General features: G+C 40.3%; 1 protein-coding gene across 22 annotated transcripts in view; it reads right to left on the bottom strand.

Annotated features, from left to right (window-relative positions):
• Positions 1-18,138, bottom strand: part of NCAM1 (neural cell adhesion molecule 1) — a 451,266-nt gene that overhangs the window by 46,055 nt on the left and 387,073 nt on the right. For 6 of the 22 annotated variants that reach the window (XM_043996249.1, XM_043996250.1, XM_043996256.1 and 3 more), the window contains exons 9-16: positions 11,382-11,411; positions 7,414-7,564; positions 6,850-7,034; positions 6,359-6,455; positions 5,629-5,799; positions 3,091-3,222; positions 1,615-1,629; positions 75-77 (exon numbers count right to left, since the gene is read on the bottom strand). In XM_043996249.1, coding sequence (XP_043852184.1) covers positions 75-77; positions 1,615-1,629; positions 3,091-3,222; positions 5,629-5,799; positions 6,359-6,455; positions 6,850-7,034; positions 7,414-7,564; positions 11,382-11,411 — 784 coding nt within the window. The remainder of the gene's footprint in view (positions 1-74; positions 78-1,614; positions 1,630-3,090; positions 3,223-5,628; positions 5,800-6,358; positions 6,456-6,849; positions 7,035-7,413; positions 7,565-11,381; positions 11,412-18,138) is intronic. The other 16 variants (XM_043996254.1, XM_043996255.1, XM_043996262.1 and 13 more) reach the window with 6 other exon arrangements.

Here is an 18,138-nt window from a genome sequence, read left to right as displayed (position 1 = left end):
GAAAGATGTGCTCTCCCTCTCCCTCTCCCTCTCTCTCTCTCTCCCTCTTTTTCTCCCCCTCTCTCCCCACCTACCTTCTCTCTGTTCCTCTTTCTCCTCCCCCAGCTGCTTTTCTTAGACCCACTAACAGAATAAAATACCAGCCTATAACCACTGTCAGCTGTCAGTCTCATTTGACACCTCCTTCTCCTTCACTTTGGCTTCTTTCAAATCTCTTTGTCTTAGGAACCAACTCTGATGAGAGAGTGAATTTAACACTTACTAGAAATCTGAGGATATTCACACTTAGCTACTAAGTTTTTGCTGTTGCTGCAATACTCTGGAATAAATTAAAACAGACTGGTCTGAAATCATTAGGAACACTAGTTTTTTTGTTTTGTTTTGTTTTGTTTTTTTGCAGGGCAATGAGGGTTAAGTGACTTGCCCAGGGTCACACAGCTAGTAAGTGTCAAGTGTCTGAGGCTGGATTTGAACTCAGGTACTCCTGAATCCAGGGCCGGTGCTTTACCACTGCGTCATCTAGCTGCCCCCAGGAACACTAGTTTTAACACTGGAGCTCAAGGTGTTTCTTCAACGTCTTTCCTTTGTTATACTTCTGTATCAAACTTCTTTCTACTCTCTGGCATTCTGCTTCTGTAGGAAGTGTCAACCCAATCTAGAGAGTATGAATGGGTTCATCTACATTACAGAGTTCCCTCCTTAAGGTTGATATTATAATTCCTACACCTTAAAGAGTAGGATGTCTTTCTCTTTCCTTTTCACTGTGTGTGTTCTCTACTTAAACCTCATAGCATGATTAGGGCTGACCTTTCATTCCTGGTTGACCAGTATTAGCCAGGTTGTAAATCATTGATCGTCATTTACTGCACAATAGAAAGTCCTGGGATGATTGGAAACAAGAGGATAAAATTATTTGGAGCTGACAGTCCGAATTCCTAAATAGCCACCTGCATAATGCTGCCCCCGTGTCTTGTGTCCTGCAACACACCATGCCCATGACATCAGTGCTGTATGTAGACAATTACACCTTCATAAATCCAGCTGTTGTGCAGACCCTCCACAACCAGCTCCTCTTCCAACTGAATTTCTATTACCCTGAGTTGATGCCTCTTGGCTGCCATGAGGTGGTCTATAGTAAATGTAATGGCAACAAGTTCCTTGCTATATGACCTTTGGGTGACATACTATGTCAGGGCAAGAGAGAAGAAAAAAAAACTGTGTTTTCTTTTCTGGACAATTAGCTAACATTAGGAAGGGTGATCATATGCTATTTGGTTATTCCTTATACTGTGAGACAGCCTTCTGCCACACACTGCAGGAAAGCAGTGGTTTTTGCCATAGAAGAACTGTCATAAGCAAAAAAAAAAAAATACACATTAAAATACCGCATGCTCTAAAATGGGAATTGTTAGCCTCTTGGTATAACCAAGACAGTCACATTAACAGGAACACGATCACTATACTAGTGTCAGTTTTGTTAGGACCTGGACAATATAATCTACTTCAGTTCCTACAGGGTAAAAAATGAGGTTTTGAACTAAATTAAAAACAATGACAAACATATGTTAACATAATACTATGGGAACAGGCAGAGAGGTATGAAGAGGCACTTACGTGAAGGAGGGGTGTCTGCAATTTCCCATGGATGGAACACAGAAGAAAAGAAAAAACAAAAGACAGACCCAAGGAAAAAAAATAGAAGATGTAAAAGAGATGAATAGAATTGGCAGAGTGCATGGAGCTGGAAATCAAACTCATATATGTATTCAATGGAAATCCAGCTAAAGATACAATTTTTGCAGAAAGAAGATATGTCAGGCTTTCTATTACTGTGCAGGGAGGGGATGGAGCTGATTATTTCTGCAGCCCCAGTTATCAATCCAACATAATTTCTGGCTTCACAGGAAAGGACCTGACAGATTCCAATGGGTATTTTCTTTTTTTCTTTTTTTTTTTTTTAAAAGGTTAAGAGCCCCTGATTTATTTATTTATTTTTTTAATTTTTTTTAAGTGAGGCAATTGGGGTTAAGTGACTTGCCCAAGGTCACACAGCTAGTAAGTGTTAAGTGTCTGAGGCCGGATTTGAACTCAGGTACTCCTGACTTCAGGGCCGGTGCTCTATCCACTGCGCCACCTAGCCGCCCCGGTATTTTCTAATTATATCAGGCAGAGGGGGAGTCCTGGGAACTTTGAGAAAAAAGGTCCAACAGGCAAGGAAGATTTCTAAGTCCTAGGAGACTTCCAGGGCAAGGGTCTTGGTGTGAGGAAGCGGATACTACTCTAATAGGAAATTACCATAGCAAAGTGAGAAAATGTTTGGTGGTGAGGAGAACAGCATGTGAGGATTTTTTTTTTCTTTATGTATTTCCCTTGGGGAAAGTGAGTAGAAGGAAATGCTGAAAGGAAATAGTGAAGCCAGGAAGAATTAGGGCTTGGTTGAAAGGCTAAATGGAAGGAATAATGAAAGAAATTAAATTCCACTATTAATGGTTGGGGATGGGATGGGGAGAAATATTCAGGAGCAAGACTGGTACTTCCTCATTTTTTATTTGCCCTTGACACTTTTTTTTTTGGTCCTTGTTCATATATGCCTCAACGATGTTTGGTTTTAGGGCAAATTCGTATCCATGTTGTGTTTCAAAAACCCGGGAACTGCTGCAGTCAGGTAGTAAGAGCAATTTCTGGACAGAAGTGAAATATATTTTTGCCTAAATCTACTCTTCAAGTAGTAGAATATTTGAGGTATATGTGATGTGTTAAAGTTACAACTAGCAAACCCCAATGTGATGAGCTATTTAATTTATTGTTTGTTTGTTTTACTGCTATGCTTTTGGATTTCCTCCTGTCTGCCATTCTAACGAACTGCACTAGCTAATAGGACAATGTTCCCTCGAGAGAGGGAGAGAATTAAAGTAAGATGTACATTCACAATCAGTGTAGGCCAGAGAACTGAGAGTTGGGCCCACCATGAATGGGGAGATCTGAAAAAGAAACAGCTGTGGTCTTCGTGGCCAGTCAGGGTAGCTATGTGCTCATGAGGAGAGGAAGTGTGACAGTGGGGAGGGAGGCGGCTGAGCTGCCTTTACTTACGGACTGGCTGTGTTTTGAACTCGGAGACCCCACTGATCTCCCCCAGTCCCTTTCCATTGAGGGCAGACAATCGGACGGCATAAGTTGTCTCTGGCTTCAGGCCCATGATGGTGATAATACCTTCCATGTTTGCTGTTGGGAGCACATGAGAGAACAAAGGGTAGGAGGAAAGGATTATAAGTGAACTAAGAAATATTTAGCCAAATTATAACCCAGAGGAACAGATCACAGTATCATGGAGAACCCAGAGGAGAGTTTAAAATTCTTAACACTTTGGCTTTTTTTTTCACTCTAGCCCTGGGGTCATTCTAAATGTGAAACTGGAAAAGGTTGTTGAAGTTTATCACAGGTAGAATTAATCTTCAATGCAAAGTGGTTAGTAGCCTCTGGCTATGAATATTGAGGTCCTGTTTCCATACTTTTCTCTAAAGCCACTCTGATCCCACCCTGGGATTGTAGATTCTCACAGGAAATAAAACTCACTTCAATATAACATTAAGATGGAATCTGAGGGAAGTTAAAATGAGGAAGAAGTTAAATATGAAAAAGATTGACTCTTCTCAATTCTGCTAGCAGAGGACAGTGGTAGCCTGAACAGATCATCAATCAATATACATTTATAAAGTACCTACTAGGAACCAGGCACTACACTAAGGATACAAAAAGGTAAAAGGCAGTTCCTGCCATCATGGTTTTACAATCTAATGAGTTGAAACAACATGAAAACAAATATATACAAAGCAAGATATATATATATATACATACATACATACAGGATATAATAGAAATAATTAAACAGGAGGAGTTGGGAAAGACTTCCTGTAGAAGGTAGAATTTTAGTTGGGACTTAAAGGAAGCCAAGAAAGTAAGTAGTTGGAGAGGAGGATGGAGAATCTTCTAGGCATAGGGGGGACTGCCCTTAGAGAAAATGGCCTAGAGCCGAGGAGAAGTGGAGGAGTCTTGTTTGTGGAACAGGCCAAGGAGGCCAGTGTCACTGGACTGAATGAATACATGTTGGAGATTAGGGTATAAAAGAGACTGGAAATGGGGCAGCTAGGTGCACAGTGGAGCACCGGCCCTGGAGTCAGGAGGACCTGAGTTCAAAGTCCGGCCTCCAAACACTTGACACTTACTACTATGTGACCCTGGGCAAGTCACTTAACCCGCAACTGCCTCACCAAAGAAAAGAAGAAGAGGACTGGACAGGTAGGAGAGGGGATAGGTTACGAAGGTCTCTAAATGCCAAACACAGCATTTGGTATTTGCTCCTGGAGACAATAGGAAGCCACTGGAGTTTGTTGAGAAGGGGGAATGACATGAAGAGACCTAAGCTACTTTAGTGGCTGAATGGGGGATGGATTGGAGGAACAAGATTGAAGCAGGAAGACCCACCATCAGGCTATATTGCAATAATCCAGGCACCAGAGTGACGGCAGTGTCAGAGGAGAGATGGGGGAGTATGCTAGAGATGTTGCAAAGGTGAAATTGACAGGCCTTGTTTAGCAAAATGACTCCTAGACTGTGAGCCTGAGGAACTGGGGGGGATTGTATTGTCCTCCACAGTAATAGGGACAGTAGGAAGGTGGGGAGGGTTTGGGGGAAGATCATCTAAAAAGGTCATTTGGGAAAACTTTCTAGGACTCTATGCATTGCTAGCTTCAGCAGGGCTTATTCTTGGGCTTCATGTGTATCTAATATTAAAGTCAAATTGCATTTCCTAAACTCACATTAGCTGATAATTGGTGGGAACTGTGAATGTGCAGGATGGAAAGGGCTATGAATTTGTACCAGACATTTCACAGAGTAAACCCATGAGTATCAATTAATCATCTATTCTGTACCAAGCACTGAGGATACAAACAGAGGAAATCAGACAATCCCTACTTTCTAGGATCCTATGATGTGAAACAGGTGATGGAGAATGCAAGATAAGGCCAAGCCTGCTTTGTTGCTGCCTTTGTATCCAGTGCCTATCACAGTGCCCAGCACATAGTAGGTTCTTTTTTTAAAAAAAAAATGTTTATGGGATTGAATGATAATGACTTTTGATAATTCCCATTTATAAGGGAAGAAACTGAAGCTTAGAAAACGAAATAACTTGCCCAAGGTTAGATAGGAAATGTCTGGCCCAGGTTATGAACATGGATCCCCTAACATCAAGGCTAGTGCCTCCCAGCGCCTCTACTTATTGGCTTTCTTTGTGCTTGAACTGGGATCATAAAGGCCCGGTCCTGATTACTGAGCTAAAAACTGAAGCACTGTGAGGTACAGATCTGCCTCAGTTTACATTGGTCACATCATCCTGACAGGATTCTGGACAAAGTTATAGGGCTCCAAGGCAGAAGAACAAAGGTTATGGCTATGGGCAGTGGCATTGGTGACAGACAGCTCTGTGTGCTCCTATGTCTGCATCAGGAGTCAGGGACCAGTCATCTGAGCAAGCTGCTGGGGCCTCGTGACTATGGAGATCATTCAACAAGTTGCCTATCCCTTGACCAACATTGTGTATAAAATTCTAGAAAAGGCTTCACATCTTACCTTCCTTGGCATCATACCACTTGAAATGCCACATCTCTTCACCCACGGCTCTCCACTCAGCTTTGTATTTGAGGATGGGCACCCCACCTGTGGCCTCAGGCTCATCAAACTGAACCTGTGCTGTGCTGGAATATGGCTCCACTTCGTCGATGGATGGTGAAGATGGGGTATCTGTGGAGAATACAGAGCTGGTGACATGGAGGACTCAGGGATCCCAATGTGATGCTGAGTCTGTTTTGTCCTACTGCCCATGGCTCCCATTTAATCTGAACTTTTCTTCTTGTAGAATATTCTTTCCTTTTTCTTTCCTTTCTTTTTTTGTGGGGCAATGGGGGTTAAGTGACTTGCCTAGGGTCACACAGCTAGTGTCAAGTGTCTGAAGCTGGATTTGAACTCCTGAATCCAAGGCCGGTGTCTTATCTACTGCACCATCTAGCTGCCCACATTCTTTCCTTAAAGAGCGTGTTCTTCCTGCCCTCACTACCAAGCATTTATAAAACCTATTAACCCTCATGGCTCTCAAAGTCTGCTCTGACTTCTATAATATGCTCTCCCTACTATTCCACATGCTCTAAAGTTTTGCTGTTCCTCTTATGACACCAGGGCCTTGCTCTTGCTACTAGCTTAAAGAGGTCCTTCCTCCCCATTCCCAATTATTTTTCCTTCCTCTTTCATTTATCCAAATGGTCCAAATGACTTTAAGATACAAGAGGGAATGAGTGACACTCACCTGCTTGGACAAGGATGAACTCTAAGGACTCCTGACCAATCCGATTGACTGCGGTGCAATTGTAGTTTCCAAAGTCATTCTCAGAGTCAGGGGTCACCTTCAGAAGGAAGAAGGATCAGGGATGTCAGTGTCCCATGCCAGTGGCCACAGGCATGGCTGGTAATTGATTAGTCCTACCCTATATGGGGTGAGGTTTTTGTAAAGCAAAATCCATTGGCTCCAGACTAAAAACTGGAGCAGGGTAAAGGAAAGAGCCTGAGGGAGAAAGGGCTTCTTTCCATATTCACAAGGCTTGGTCCAAATACCCCCCATTTTGATTGTGTGGCAGAGCTGACTCCAGAAATGGACCCCTATGGCTGACAAAGGTCATCTGGGGTCGAGCTCAGGCTCTTCTCCAGCCAGTGGTTACCTCAAGCTGGATGAACGGGAGTGAGGATTTCTGCCACAAACAGGGGTCTGCCCCTAATTGTGCTGTGTCTTCTGATTCTTACCTCTAGATAGCTAGCCGAGGGGCTGTTGTATATCTTGATATTGCTGTAGTTGGAGCTTGGCAGTAGCTGCCCGTCCCGGAACCATGAGATGGTGGCGCTGGGATAGGCAAACACTTCACAGGTGATGTTAACCTGGTTCCCTTCCCAGGTGTACACAGCCACAGGACCCTGAAGTTTGGGGGCATCTGCAATAAACAAAGACTTCAGTAGCAAGAGATTCTCTGTTGGTGTAGTGGGGAGAACTTGGTAGCACCTAACAATAGAGCTGGGGCTTAAATAAGGAAGGGTTGGATGCAGGGCAGAACTAGCCATCTGGAAAGCTTGACTATTACTTATATGACCATGAGAAGCAGCTTAAACAGACTCAAAGAAGAGGGACTGGTTAGGTATTTGTTTATGGCTGGCAAGGGGCAAGAATCTTTCTGCAATAATCTGGAGAACAGATCCTGTCCCCTCTCCAGGATATCAGGAATGTGGTTAAAGTGGACATGGTGTCAGAATCCTAGCAATATTGACTGGCCTCTTCCCTCTATGCCCCTGTCCCTTTCCCAGGTAGTTTCTCACATTGTACTTCGAGGTACATAGCCTGGGAATCCTGGCCAATGGTATTGCTGGCTGTGCAGATGTATTCTCCGGCGTCTGTGTACTGAATGCTCTTCAGTGTCAGCGATGACACCCGCACATGGCTGCTTACCACAATATGCCCATCCAGAGTCTGAGGGGAGGATAAGGGAGAGAGCGTCAGAGAGTGAGCTGTATGAGATGAGTGACAGTAAGAGAGGGGGTGAAGGAAGGGAAGAGGGAGGGAATGGTCTAAGAGGGTGGAGATTTCTTTCATTTTGATAAATTTTAGATGCTCTGACCCTCCCTCTGCTATCCTAATATATCTGAGCTGTACACCCAGAAGTTAGGGGAGGCTCAAGATGTCACCCAAGCTACTGAAGTGGTGTTTTGGAGAATCAGTGAGTACTAATCAGACTAAAACTAGGTGTGGGAAGAGCATCAGGAGGAAGAAAGGAAAATGAGTCTTATAATCTGTCAGTTTGGGCAAATAATGCTTAAGGCAAAGTTCTGGCTGGTGGTTTTCCCATTGACTGCACAAGACTCCAAAAATTATCCCTCCCCTCCCTCCCCTTTTATTGAGAGATTATAAACTCAATCAGGGCAATCTCTTCACATCCCCATGGTGTAGCACAATGCTTAGCACATGGTAGACACCAAATGCTTGTGGATTGATTTTCCAGTAGTCTGCCCATCAATTTCAATTCCAAAAAGTTGGCATCCTTCAATAGAAAATTATGATATGCCTGAAACTAGCCAGGGAGACCTGTCTTCACAAGATATCTCTATTTCCTGCCCCCTTTTTTTTCTATCAATTTATTAATTTATAATTTTTTTCCGAAATGCTGAATGTGGGGCCACGAATGTAACCAGCTCCTCACAATATTCATAGTACCAGACAGTTCTTGGGTAAACACTTGAAAATCCTAATCACCACCATACTCCTCGTTGGAAATGAGATGCTGCAATTTGCTTCTGAACATTCTGCAATTATAATTATGAGCCAATAAGAGAATTATGTTCAGTCAGACAATGTTGAGATAATCCTGAGGGCTCTCCTCTCAAAGTTCTAAAAGGGTAAAATTATTTGGCACAAGTGGGTTTCTGGGTATGCCACCCAAGTCTACATCATTAAAGAGGCAGGTGTTATTCCTGAACTTAAGGACCTTTCTGACTGGGAGTTACAATGCTATGTTTGGAGCTTCTAGGAAGGAAAGATTGTCCTGACTTTGGGGTCCCCTTGGTATGCTTTGTAGAGGATGAGGAGGGTGGAGGCTTGTCTCTCAGCATTTTAATGTCACAGACTGTCTGCTACTCCCTTGAGCACAAAGGTTCATTCTAGCACACTGGCTTCAGTGAGGGATTGAAATAGGAGTCTGGGGCATGGGCAGGATCTGTTTTAGGGTTTATTTTTCCCTATGTAAAGAGAATGTCTCTAAAAGATATTGCAGTCAAAGAGATAAAGTATTTTCCACAGAAAAATGGGACAGGGGGATAAAACAGTATAAAGAAAATCAGGGTTGATGAAGCTCAAACTATCTGGTTAAAAAGAAAAAAGGTTAAGAGGAACCAAAAATATAGTCTACTTGGCCTCCTTTCCTTTCCCCGACTTTCCCTGTATGAAAATGTTTTTAATTTCCTATCTACAGATCTCCTGGGTATGCCATTTGAAGCAATTCTTAACAGGTGATAGTGACAAAAAAACCTGAGAAAGAAATGACTCTAAGGATTTGTATCTGATGCCTTCAGGTCTCTCTCAGAGAGGACACACAAAGATTTCATTGCTTCTAGGCTTGTTTCCTGATGAAATATTTTACTTGGGCTCCAGGATTGAGCCAGGGGTATATTATTATCCAAATATGTCTTTATGGTTCAAAACTGAAAGAAAGAAAGAAAAAAAAGGTCAAGCCCTGGAAGAGAATGGAAGGAGAAGGATACAAGTCAAGGCCATGAGCAGAAGGGTTATAACTATTACTTCACTCAAACCACTTTCCTGCCTCACTACCTACAAAGTATATGAAAACAAAGTATCCTAAGACCCCAAATTATGAAAAACCAGTTTTATTCTACATTGTGACCTCTGTCTCTAAATGAGACAAAATGGGGTGGGGGAGGGGAAGAAGAAACTCCCTGGTCCCTGGGGAATCATTCACCTGAAACACAATTATGTGAAGAATGAAATATGCTACCTAAGGGCTCTTCTTGAAAACTAAGGTTCTGCTTTCTTTGGGGCTGAGACTGCCATTTATTTAAAATAATAATGCTTTTAGTCCCCCCCTCTTCACATCTCTACTCCCTTTTCTCCTTCCCCACCAGACTCAGGAAAAAATGTCCAGGGTCAGGCAGAATGAGATTTGTAGCTGTCCATGAGTGGCTAACAACTAACAACTCATTTTTCTTCTTTCCCATAATCCCAATAATTTCATGACTGGGCTAATAAATCATCCTGCATATGACAGCACTAAGCAATTCCTGTGGTCCAAGAGGGCAAGCATTTTAGAGAGGAAGTGCACTTATCCACACTCCTTTTGACAGAAAAGAAGGTATGATACAAAAAGAGGACATAATGAATTAGATACAACTATGGCAGCATGTACAAGTGCAGAAATGAATGTTAATGCCTGGGAGGAGGCAGTAGACTCTAAATATTAGACAGTATTAAATATTTATTTTACCTAAGATCTGAACAGGTCAGTCATGTGTCTGCATAGTTATCAATACATCTGAAAATCTAGGAGGATGAATGCATGCAATTTAGCAAAAACAGGGTTTAGGGTTTTTGTACACTGCATTCAAAACTAATCTGAAAAAGTACTGGGGTTCTTTTTGTCATATGTGGGTAAAATGGTAGGTGTTATAAAGACTTGACCCCCATTTGAAGCAATCAGTCTTTAGCCCATACTATGTCTTTTTTTTAAAATTTTAGTGAGGCAATTGGGGTTAAGTGACTTGCCCAGGGTCACACAGCTAGTAAGTGTTAAGTGTCTGAGACTGGATTTGAATTCAGGTCCTCCTGACTCCAGGGCTGGTACTCTATCTACTGCACCACCTAGCTGCCCCTAGCCCATACTATGTCAATAAACTGAGCCAATGAGACCAATAGATGTGCTAACAAATAGGGTCTTGAGGATGCAGCACTTGGAATATAATAACTAATACTTGGATTCACTTTTAGAGTTGTCACAAAGGTCTCTCATAATAATAATACTGGGAATTTAATAGACTAATGTTTGATTTTGGTTTTGGAATTATATGCCACATTTCCCCAGTTGAAGTAAGAAGCTTCTTTATGAATTGCACATCAAATCAAAGTAATTCTTTAGAAAGTACACGTGTGTGAAAAATATAAAGTCATTAGCATTGAATCACCCGCTAGGTTTCTTGAATTTAATCTAAAAATAACAGATAAATTTTGTTGGTTTGGAAACACTTATATGGGTAAACACCTACCAAGAGCTGCCATTGCATTGTTTTGGGGATGGAATGTGATGCAATCGTTTTTAATAAAAGATTTCTGGTAATGAGGGATGTGAGCAACGAGATAAGTTGAGCTGGAAGGAACAAGGATAGGTTGTCAGGTGACTGGACTGTTACACTTTAAGATCCAAAGTCATCTGAGCCAGGTGAGAAACAAAATGGTTCTGTGATTTAAAAGTGCCTGGATCATCAATTGGGGAAAATTAGTTTATTGAAACTTGGTTCCTAGGATAATAATTTCCCTGGCACACCAGAGGGATACTATAGTTTTACAATCGTCAACTTTGGAAAACAAACCTTCTCCATCCACTCCCAACACAGCTTGCTTGCTCAACTCCAGATGACACTATTACCAAGGAATATCTATACTATTGACCTATTCTTTAATCAAGCTAAATCACTAATTAGTTGAGTATATCTAATTATTGTAGCAATGTTGGGTTAAGTTATGCTTTCAAATGCTAGGAACTGGCTAGTGGTCAGATAAGCTATACCTCTTGCTTCTCTGGTCGAGTCCACGAAGCCTGGAGAGAACAGATATAAAACACAACAAGAAAGCAGTAAAATTTTACAACATGTTGCTTCAGGTAGTAGATGCATCACACTGCATTCCGTGCACATGCAGCTTTCTTTCAATTCAGGATTTTTTTTTTTTGCCAAGGGCCCATTTTCAGTAGTGTGTTCACTTCCCACTTTGTTGTTTAAGATTTTCTCATTCATTTTAAGTTGAATAATCTTTGAAAGGCTAAACAAGTTCCAAGACGATATGCTCTGTCCTTTTGTATCCACATATATGTATGTATGTGGATAGGCACGTAACACATTAGACTGCACATTCAGAACATCTATAAATATATCTTAGGGATGCCACTGGACTGTATCTAATAGTCCTGAGCACACATTCCTGAGATATTTATAGAGCGGGTTTCCTCTATTTGATTTTATTAAATGGTGTCACACAGACACAGTAATAGTGTCGTGTGCTCATGCATTGTACAACTCCTTGCATGCATTCTATCAAAAAATCAAGTCGATCCCATCTTATGACAAAGGGCAAGAACCAAAGAGAAGAGCAATGGGAATGGGAATTGTGTCACTCCTAAGATTTTTGGGGGAAGTTTTGCAGACACCAATTAATGCTACAATGAGGCTGTTAGGCTTTTTCTGGTGTTGCATGAATGGTCAGCAAGCTCACAGTAAGACTGTCTCCAGCAAGAAACATCGGTTTCTGTTCTGGAGTGAGCCATCATCCCTAATAATGCCAGCTCAGAAACACTAATGTTTTTACTGGGATTTTTATCCTCCTGACATCTAAGTTCTTTGATTAATTTAGAACTTGGGGATCTACTTTACTTAGCCAGGAATCAAAAGTCACCTGCTAATATCCCAGCTGCACTGCTCTTTCTACTGGGTGGTATGGATGTATGAATACCACTGATGTTCATACAGTGAGAAGACAGAAAAGAGATGAGAGACACAGAGATGGAGCCCATGGAATGTCAGTTAGCAAACGTATTGAAAGCCCACTCTAGACAAGGAAGGCATTGTAGGTAGAATGAGGATGCTAATGTTCGTGTTATTTTACATGATCTTGAAATGAAGCTTTTGGTGACCAGAGGAACATGCAGAGCCCTATAAACACACAATATAGTATGTCAAAATATCAAACAAAATCACCCATACCACATCATTTGGGAATTTATCTTTCTGTCACATGCCAGGACTGGCTTTCTCAACCTGTATCCTAGTGTTATCTTTGTATGAGGTAGGCCTTCTATTCTGATTCACCTTGCCCTCCTGCTCTGTATGTTTAAGAACCAGTGGCCATTAATTATTAATTTTTTTTTGTTTTTCTAGAGGTAGTCTGGGTTAAGTAACTTGCCCAGGGTCACACAGCTGGTAATTGGTCTGAAGTGAGATTTGAACTCAGGTCCTCCTGACTTCAGGGCCAGTACTCTATGCACTGTGCCATCTAGCTGCCCCAGTGACTATTAATGGTAATAATATTGTCTGATTTCTGCAGTTTGAGTTACTACCCACATACCTATATAGGATAAGAGGTGATTGTCCTGATAAGACAATTGCAATACATATATGACCCATTTTAATTGGTAATTTAAATTTAGGTTACAAATAGGCAAATTTAGAAAACAAATTGGGGGTTGTATTGTTTTATAATCGACACTGTAAAAGAATTCATCTACCCTTAAGTGGTGAATTTAGGACTGGACATACCATAATGTATCAGATCAAGGCTTCTGAATAAATCAGCTCAGGTTGCTACAGGTAAACCATGGTTTAAGGGGAAAAAACAAAAAAAACCCAAAAAACCCCACAACTATAGCAAACTAGGCTGATTTTTTTTTCATGATCTATAACTAGTTTATTTGTATTATTCAGATAGAAACTTTCCCCCTAAGCATTGAATTCACTAGAACAGTTTAACTTCTTTCTTTTCCTCTTGGTCTATCCCTTCTGCTCTATACCCCTAGGAAATTTTCTTTCCCTTTCTTGTTGTCTTTTGTAATCCTTTCGAAGGAATTTATACAATTAAGAAAGCACTTCAAGACAAAACTAATGGCTTATTTTGAGACTCGGTTTACTTTTGTGGGTGTTTGAAAAGAGAATCAATCATTCAAACACTTGTTATCCTCCACTTCAATTTTACTTCAGTGCCTTATCCTAGTATGGAGGTCATCCTGGGCTCCCCAAATGTTGCTTATACCAGTGAGGTGTCAGCTCCTGTAGGTCCTGTGGAGCTACAAAGGATTTGACTATGGGTTGGGACTAACTTAGGTAAATCAGGGGAAGAGAGGTCTGGAAAATCAGGAAGTTTTTTCCTCCTGAAAACCCAGGAAACCTGTCTATCAGGAACTATCAACACTGATTAAATCACAGGTATTTCTAGGTAATGAAGAAGTCTGTTTGGGATGTAACACCATATACATTTCAACAAGTGGCAAAATTACAAATGGATCTGGCTAGAAGGGGGTGTTATGAAGATGGTATGGAAACATCAACTAGTCATGCATCTGAATTATTGCAAAGACCGTCTTTCTATATGTGACCCGACTAACCATTTATGACTGTCAATTTAGATTGGGAGAGGTGGTGATGGTGATCACTGAGGAATCAATTGATAAACAGTGAATTCTGATCCAATGATCTTGATGATCCCAAACAAACTGATAGGTCTAGTTATTTCAACTCTTCTGATTAAAAAAAAAATCAACTCAACCACTTGCAATTTGACTAAGTAACTATCTGGAGGTCAATTGGTAAACAAGTCAATATGCTAGAGCCATTTATATGAAAAAAGTCAGGGGGCTTACTTAATTCCAGGCTCGTGGCACTTCCATTAAGAAGGCATTAAGGATTTGATTAGGAAGTCAATGACTGTGTGATTATAATAGTAGCCTTTACTACCTATCACTTAAGCTTGAGAATTAGACAAGGCTTAACTCAGATGTGAAGCAAAAGGACAAAACTAGTCAGGATCTGGTGGAAAAGACTTGTGAGCTAAAGATTATTTCAACTGGCTCATATTTTAATTCACTTTATTAAAGAAAATATTTAATATCCCAATTAAGTAATCAGAATCTACTTAAAAATAAATAAATAAATAGTCTATGTGTGTGCATTTTCTTCCTAGTTATCTATTTATTCATCCATCCATCCATCCATCCATCGCTGTGTGATTTTTCCCTCTGGGAGAAACACTGGATAAATTCATTTAAATGGTTTGGCTATAAATATATGTATATATGCATATACACAAACATACATACACATTATACAGATACATGTACTCACTGGAATATATGGTATGTTATATGTGTATAAATTAGTGCATATGTATACACATATACATACATACACACATACATACATATTTAGTTTTCTCCTACAGGGCTGAACTAGATGAACTAGACCCCTTCTAAATCTGAAATCCTAAGATTTTATGATTCCTTCTCTTCTAGTAAGATTTTATGATTCCTTCTCTTCTCCTGTTTTTGTTTCTTGCCTTTAATACATCTTCTTTTAAATACTCTTCTCCTTCTGACTTTTTTTCTTGTCTTCCTTCTTTCATCCATACCTAAAAGGCTTTATTGCAGACACCATTCAAGCCAAGTTGGAAAAGGTAGAAACTACAGTGTTTTAGATGGGATTGAAGCCCATGAGGAGTAAGGAGATCATAAGAATTACTCAGTGCCTTTGAATAAATTCATCCTGGGTTGCTGCAGACTATAGTGAGGGATCACTATCTGTAATCTTTGAGAAATCATAAAGGATGAAAAAGATTCTGTAAAACATGTCCTGGTTTTTCTAAAGCTTGAAAAACTGGGGGACAACCACTAAACTATAAAACTGGCAAAGTTTGGTAATAATCCCTGGGGAATTTTAGATGAGGTACTAATTGGTTGCTGGAAGTTGTAGTTACTGGTTATGGTAAGTGTTGATATTTATTTTTCCTGATGATGGGGTCTCCCCGATCTCAAGCAGGCCTTGGAAGTGGGGTCCCTAGGGGCCCAGATGTATACTAGTGCTGCGGAAGTTCAGGACTCCCTGAGCTGAAGTGATTCTCAGCCCTCATGGCTCCCCTTTGAAAAGCAGGGATATAGGTGTCCCCCCACCACCAACCTGAACAGATTGATTAAACAGCTGGGTTTGTGAAGCATATTTGAAAAGAGGCAGTAGTCATTCGAAGGCAGCACAGGTCACTAATGAACAAATTATGCCAAACCCATCTAATTTTCTTTTTGATAGGTTCAGAGGAATTTCTTGTATCAATATTGTATTTGGATTTCCAGAAAGGCAATTAAAGAGAATCTGTCAAAACATCCTTCTAGACAAGATACAGAAAAATGGGGATGGATGATAGTACAATTAGGAGGATGAGTGGCTGGTGTTAAATTACTATACAACCCTAAAATGCTGGTTAAAGGTATGGTATCATCCTACATAACATTGCTATTGATATGCTGTGCATTTTATACTTGGTCTAGTCCTGTTCAACACTTAATAAATTATTTTCGTTGAAGTTAGAGAAATATTTATCAAATTGACAAAAATACTGAAAGGGATAGCTATTATGGTGGATTTCAGATTCAAAAATTTTTAAGATGTTAACCATACTTGTAGATGATGGGGAGAAACCAACAACAAGTGTAGTAGGAATGAATATAAAAGCCTACATTTGGGTTAAAAAAATCATCTGTTGGAAAGAGAGGATGTAGAAAACTTGGCTCAAGTATGGAGTTTCATAAGAAAAAGGATTATAAGCTCAATATAAGCCGGTAGATTGATCTGACAAAAAAGGAAAAAACAAAAAACCCTCCCTTATGTTTACATTAGGAGAAATACAGTGCCCAGAGTAACAGAATAATGATTCCACTATACATCTGCAGTGTATGAACACATTTGAAATATTTTGTTCTGTTCTGGGCATCGCACAATGCCCAAAAAACATTAATGTGGATGTGTTGTTGTCCATTTCATGTCAGTTGTGTCCTGCCTCTTTGTGACCTAATTTTGGGTTGACTTGGCATTGATAGGGGAGGTGGTTTGCCATTTCCTTCTCTAGCACATTCTACAGATGAGGAAACGTGGGCAAAAGTGGTCAATGTGACTTGCTCCAGGGTCACACAACAGGTAAGTGTCTGAGGCCAGATTTGAACTCAGGAAGATGAATCTCCCTGACTCCAGGCCCAGCCCTCTCTGCACTATAGTGCACCTAGCAGCCCCAGTGGGGATATTTACTCTGGAGAATGATACAATGGGCGTATTATAGTTGTTTTCAAAACAACTCAAAGGGTGTGAAACATCATGAAAGTGGGGTGAACTTATTACTGAGTTGCCTCAGAGGGGAATGTAGAAGAGAAAGGAAAGCCAATTTCAACTCAATTTAAGGAAGAATTTCCTAATATGTAGAGGTGTCTGACCACAGAATGGGCTGACCATGAAGTAAGTTTGTGAAGTTGGCTCTCTTCCACTGAAACTCTTCAAAGAGAGGCTGCATGGTTATTTGGTATGAAGAAGGGGCTCCTGATTTGTGCGAGACATGAAACTAGATGCTCTCTGAGGGCCTTTCCAACTTTTAATAAGCTAATGGCATCTAGGTGGCACAGTGGATAGAGCACTGGGCCTGAAGTCAGGAGGACCTGACTTCAAATCTGGCCTCAGATACTTGCTAGCTTGTGTGACACTGGGCAAGTCACTAGACCCTGTTTGACTCAGTTTCCTCATCAGTAAATTGAACTGGAGAGAAGGAAATGGCAAACCACTGTAGGATCTTTGCCAGGAAACCCCAAATGAGGTCATGAAGAGTCTGACATGACTGAATAACTCAGCAACAACAACAAATGTGCATAACATTCTCTCTAATCCAGTACTTAGTATATTTCCAAGAAGCCCTCCTTGCTTAAATAATTAATAAAAATTATGTCTTTTTATCTATTTGGAATATGCCCTTGAATTTAATAAGGAAAAATATCTTATTTTATAGAAAGTTGGATCACCACTAGTATTCAGTAATATGTTTATATTATGTGGATAAAAAAGAGAAACCTTTAATTTGTCTGGAATTAAACCAACTTAAACCATTCCTATTATAAGCAAAGAACAGGTAGCCTGTATTTGAATTTTCTTGACTGTCACCCACACAAGATTAAACCAATATCATATCACGTAAGGAATTCGACACTTTTCTCCAAGTTAACAATACTATGTCATGATACTGAGGGATTTAGAGATCTTCTGACCATCACTAATTTACTTCCCATAAAAGTTAAGGCAATTAATATTCAAATAAACTATTATAAAACTATCATAATTATTCAACAGTTAGAAATACTTGGCAATATAAACTGATAAGGTAAGCTGAGTCATATAAAAATGATTCCATACTATGCTTAAAGCATATATATATATATATATACATATATTTAAAAAAAAATTTTTTTCTATTTTCACATTTACTGCTGACCCACCATGTTCATGGTTCTATATTAGGTACTTGGCTTCTTGACTCCACTCTACAGAAAATAGATTGACATTTTAAATCCAGGACTTTCAGTTCATTAAATCAGGCAGCATGTGCATAGATCCTAATGAGATTTATGGTCTGTTTTTGGTCTATTAGTGTATCTCTGACCTAAGATCCAGAGAGTTTAGAGGTTAGTTTATGGTTTTTCACCTGGGACAGAGATAGATTCCAGTGTCTTTCTGTGGGTGATGACTTAGATCGAAGAC

The sequence above is a fragment of the Dromiciops gliroides genome, chromosome 3, assembly GCF_019393635.1.
Source record: "Dromiciops gliroides isolate mDroGli1 chromosome 3, mDroGli1.pri, whole genome shotgun sequence".
NCBI classification, from domain to species: domain Eukaryota; kingdom Metazoa; phylum Chordata; class Mammalia; order Microbiotheria; family Microbiotheriidae; genus Dromiciops; species Dromiciops gliroides.
Note: the sequence above shows the minus strand (reverse complement) of the source record. Positions and strands in the feature narration are given on the sequence as shown.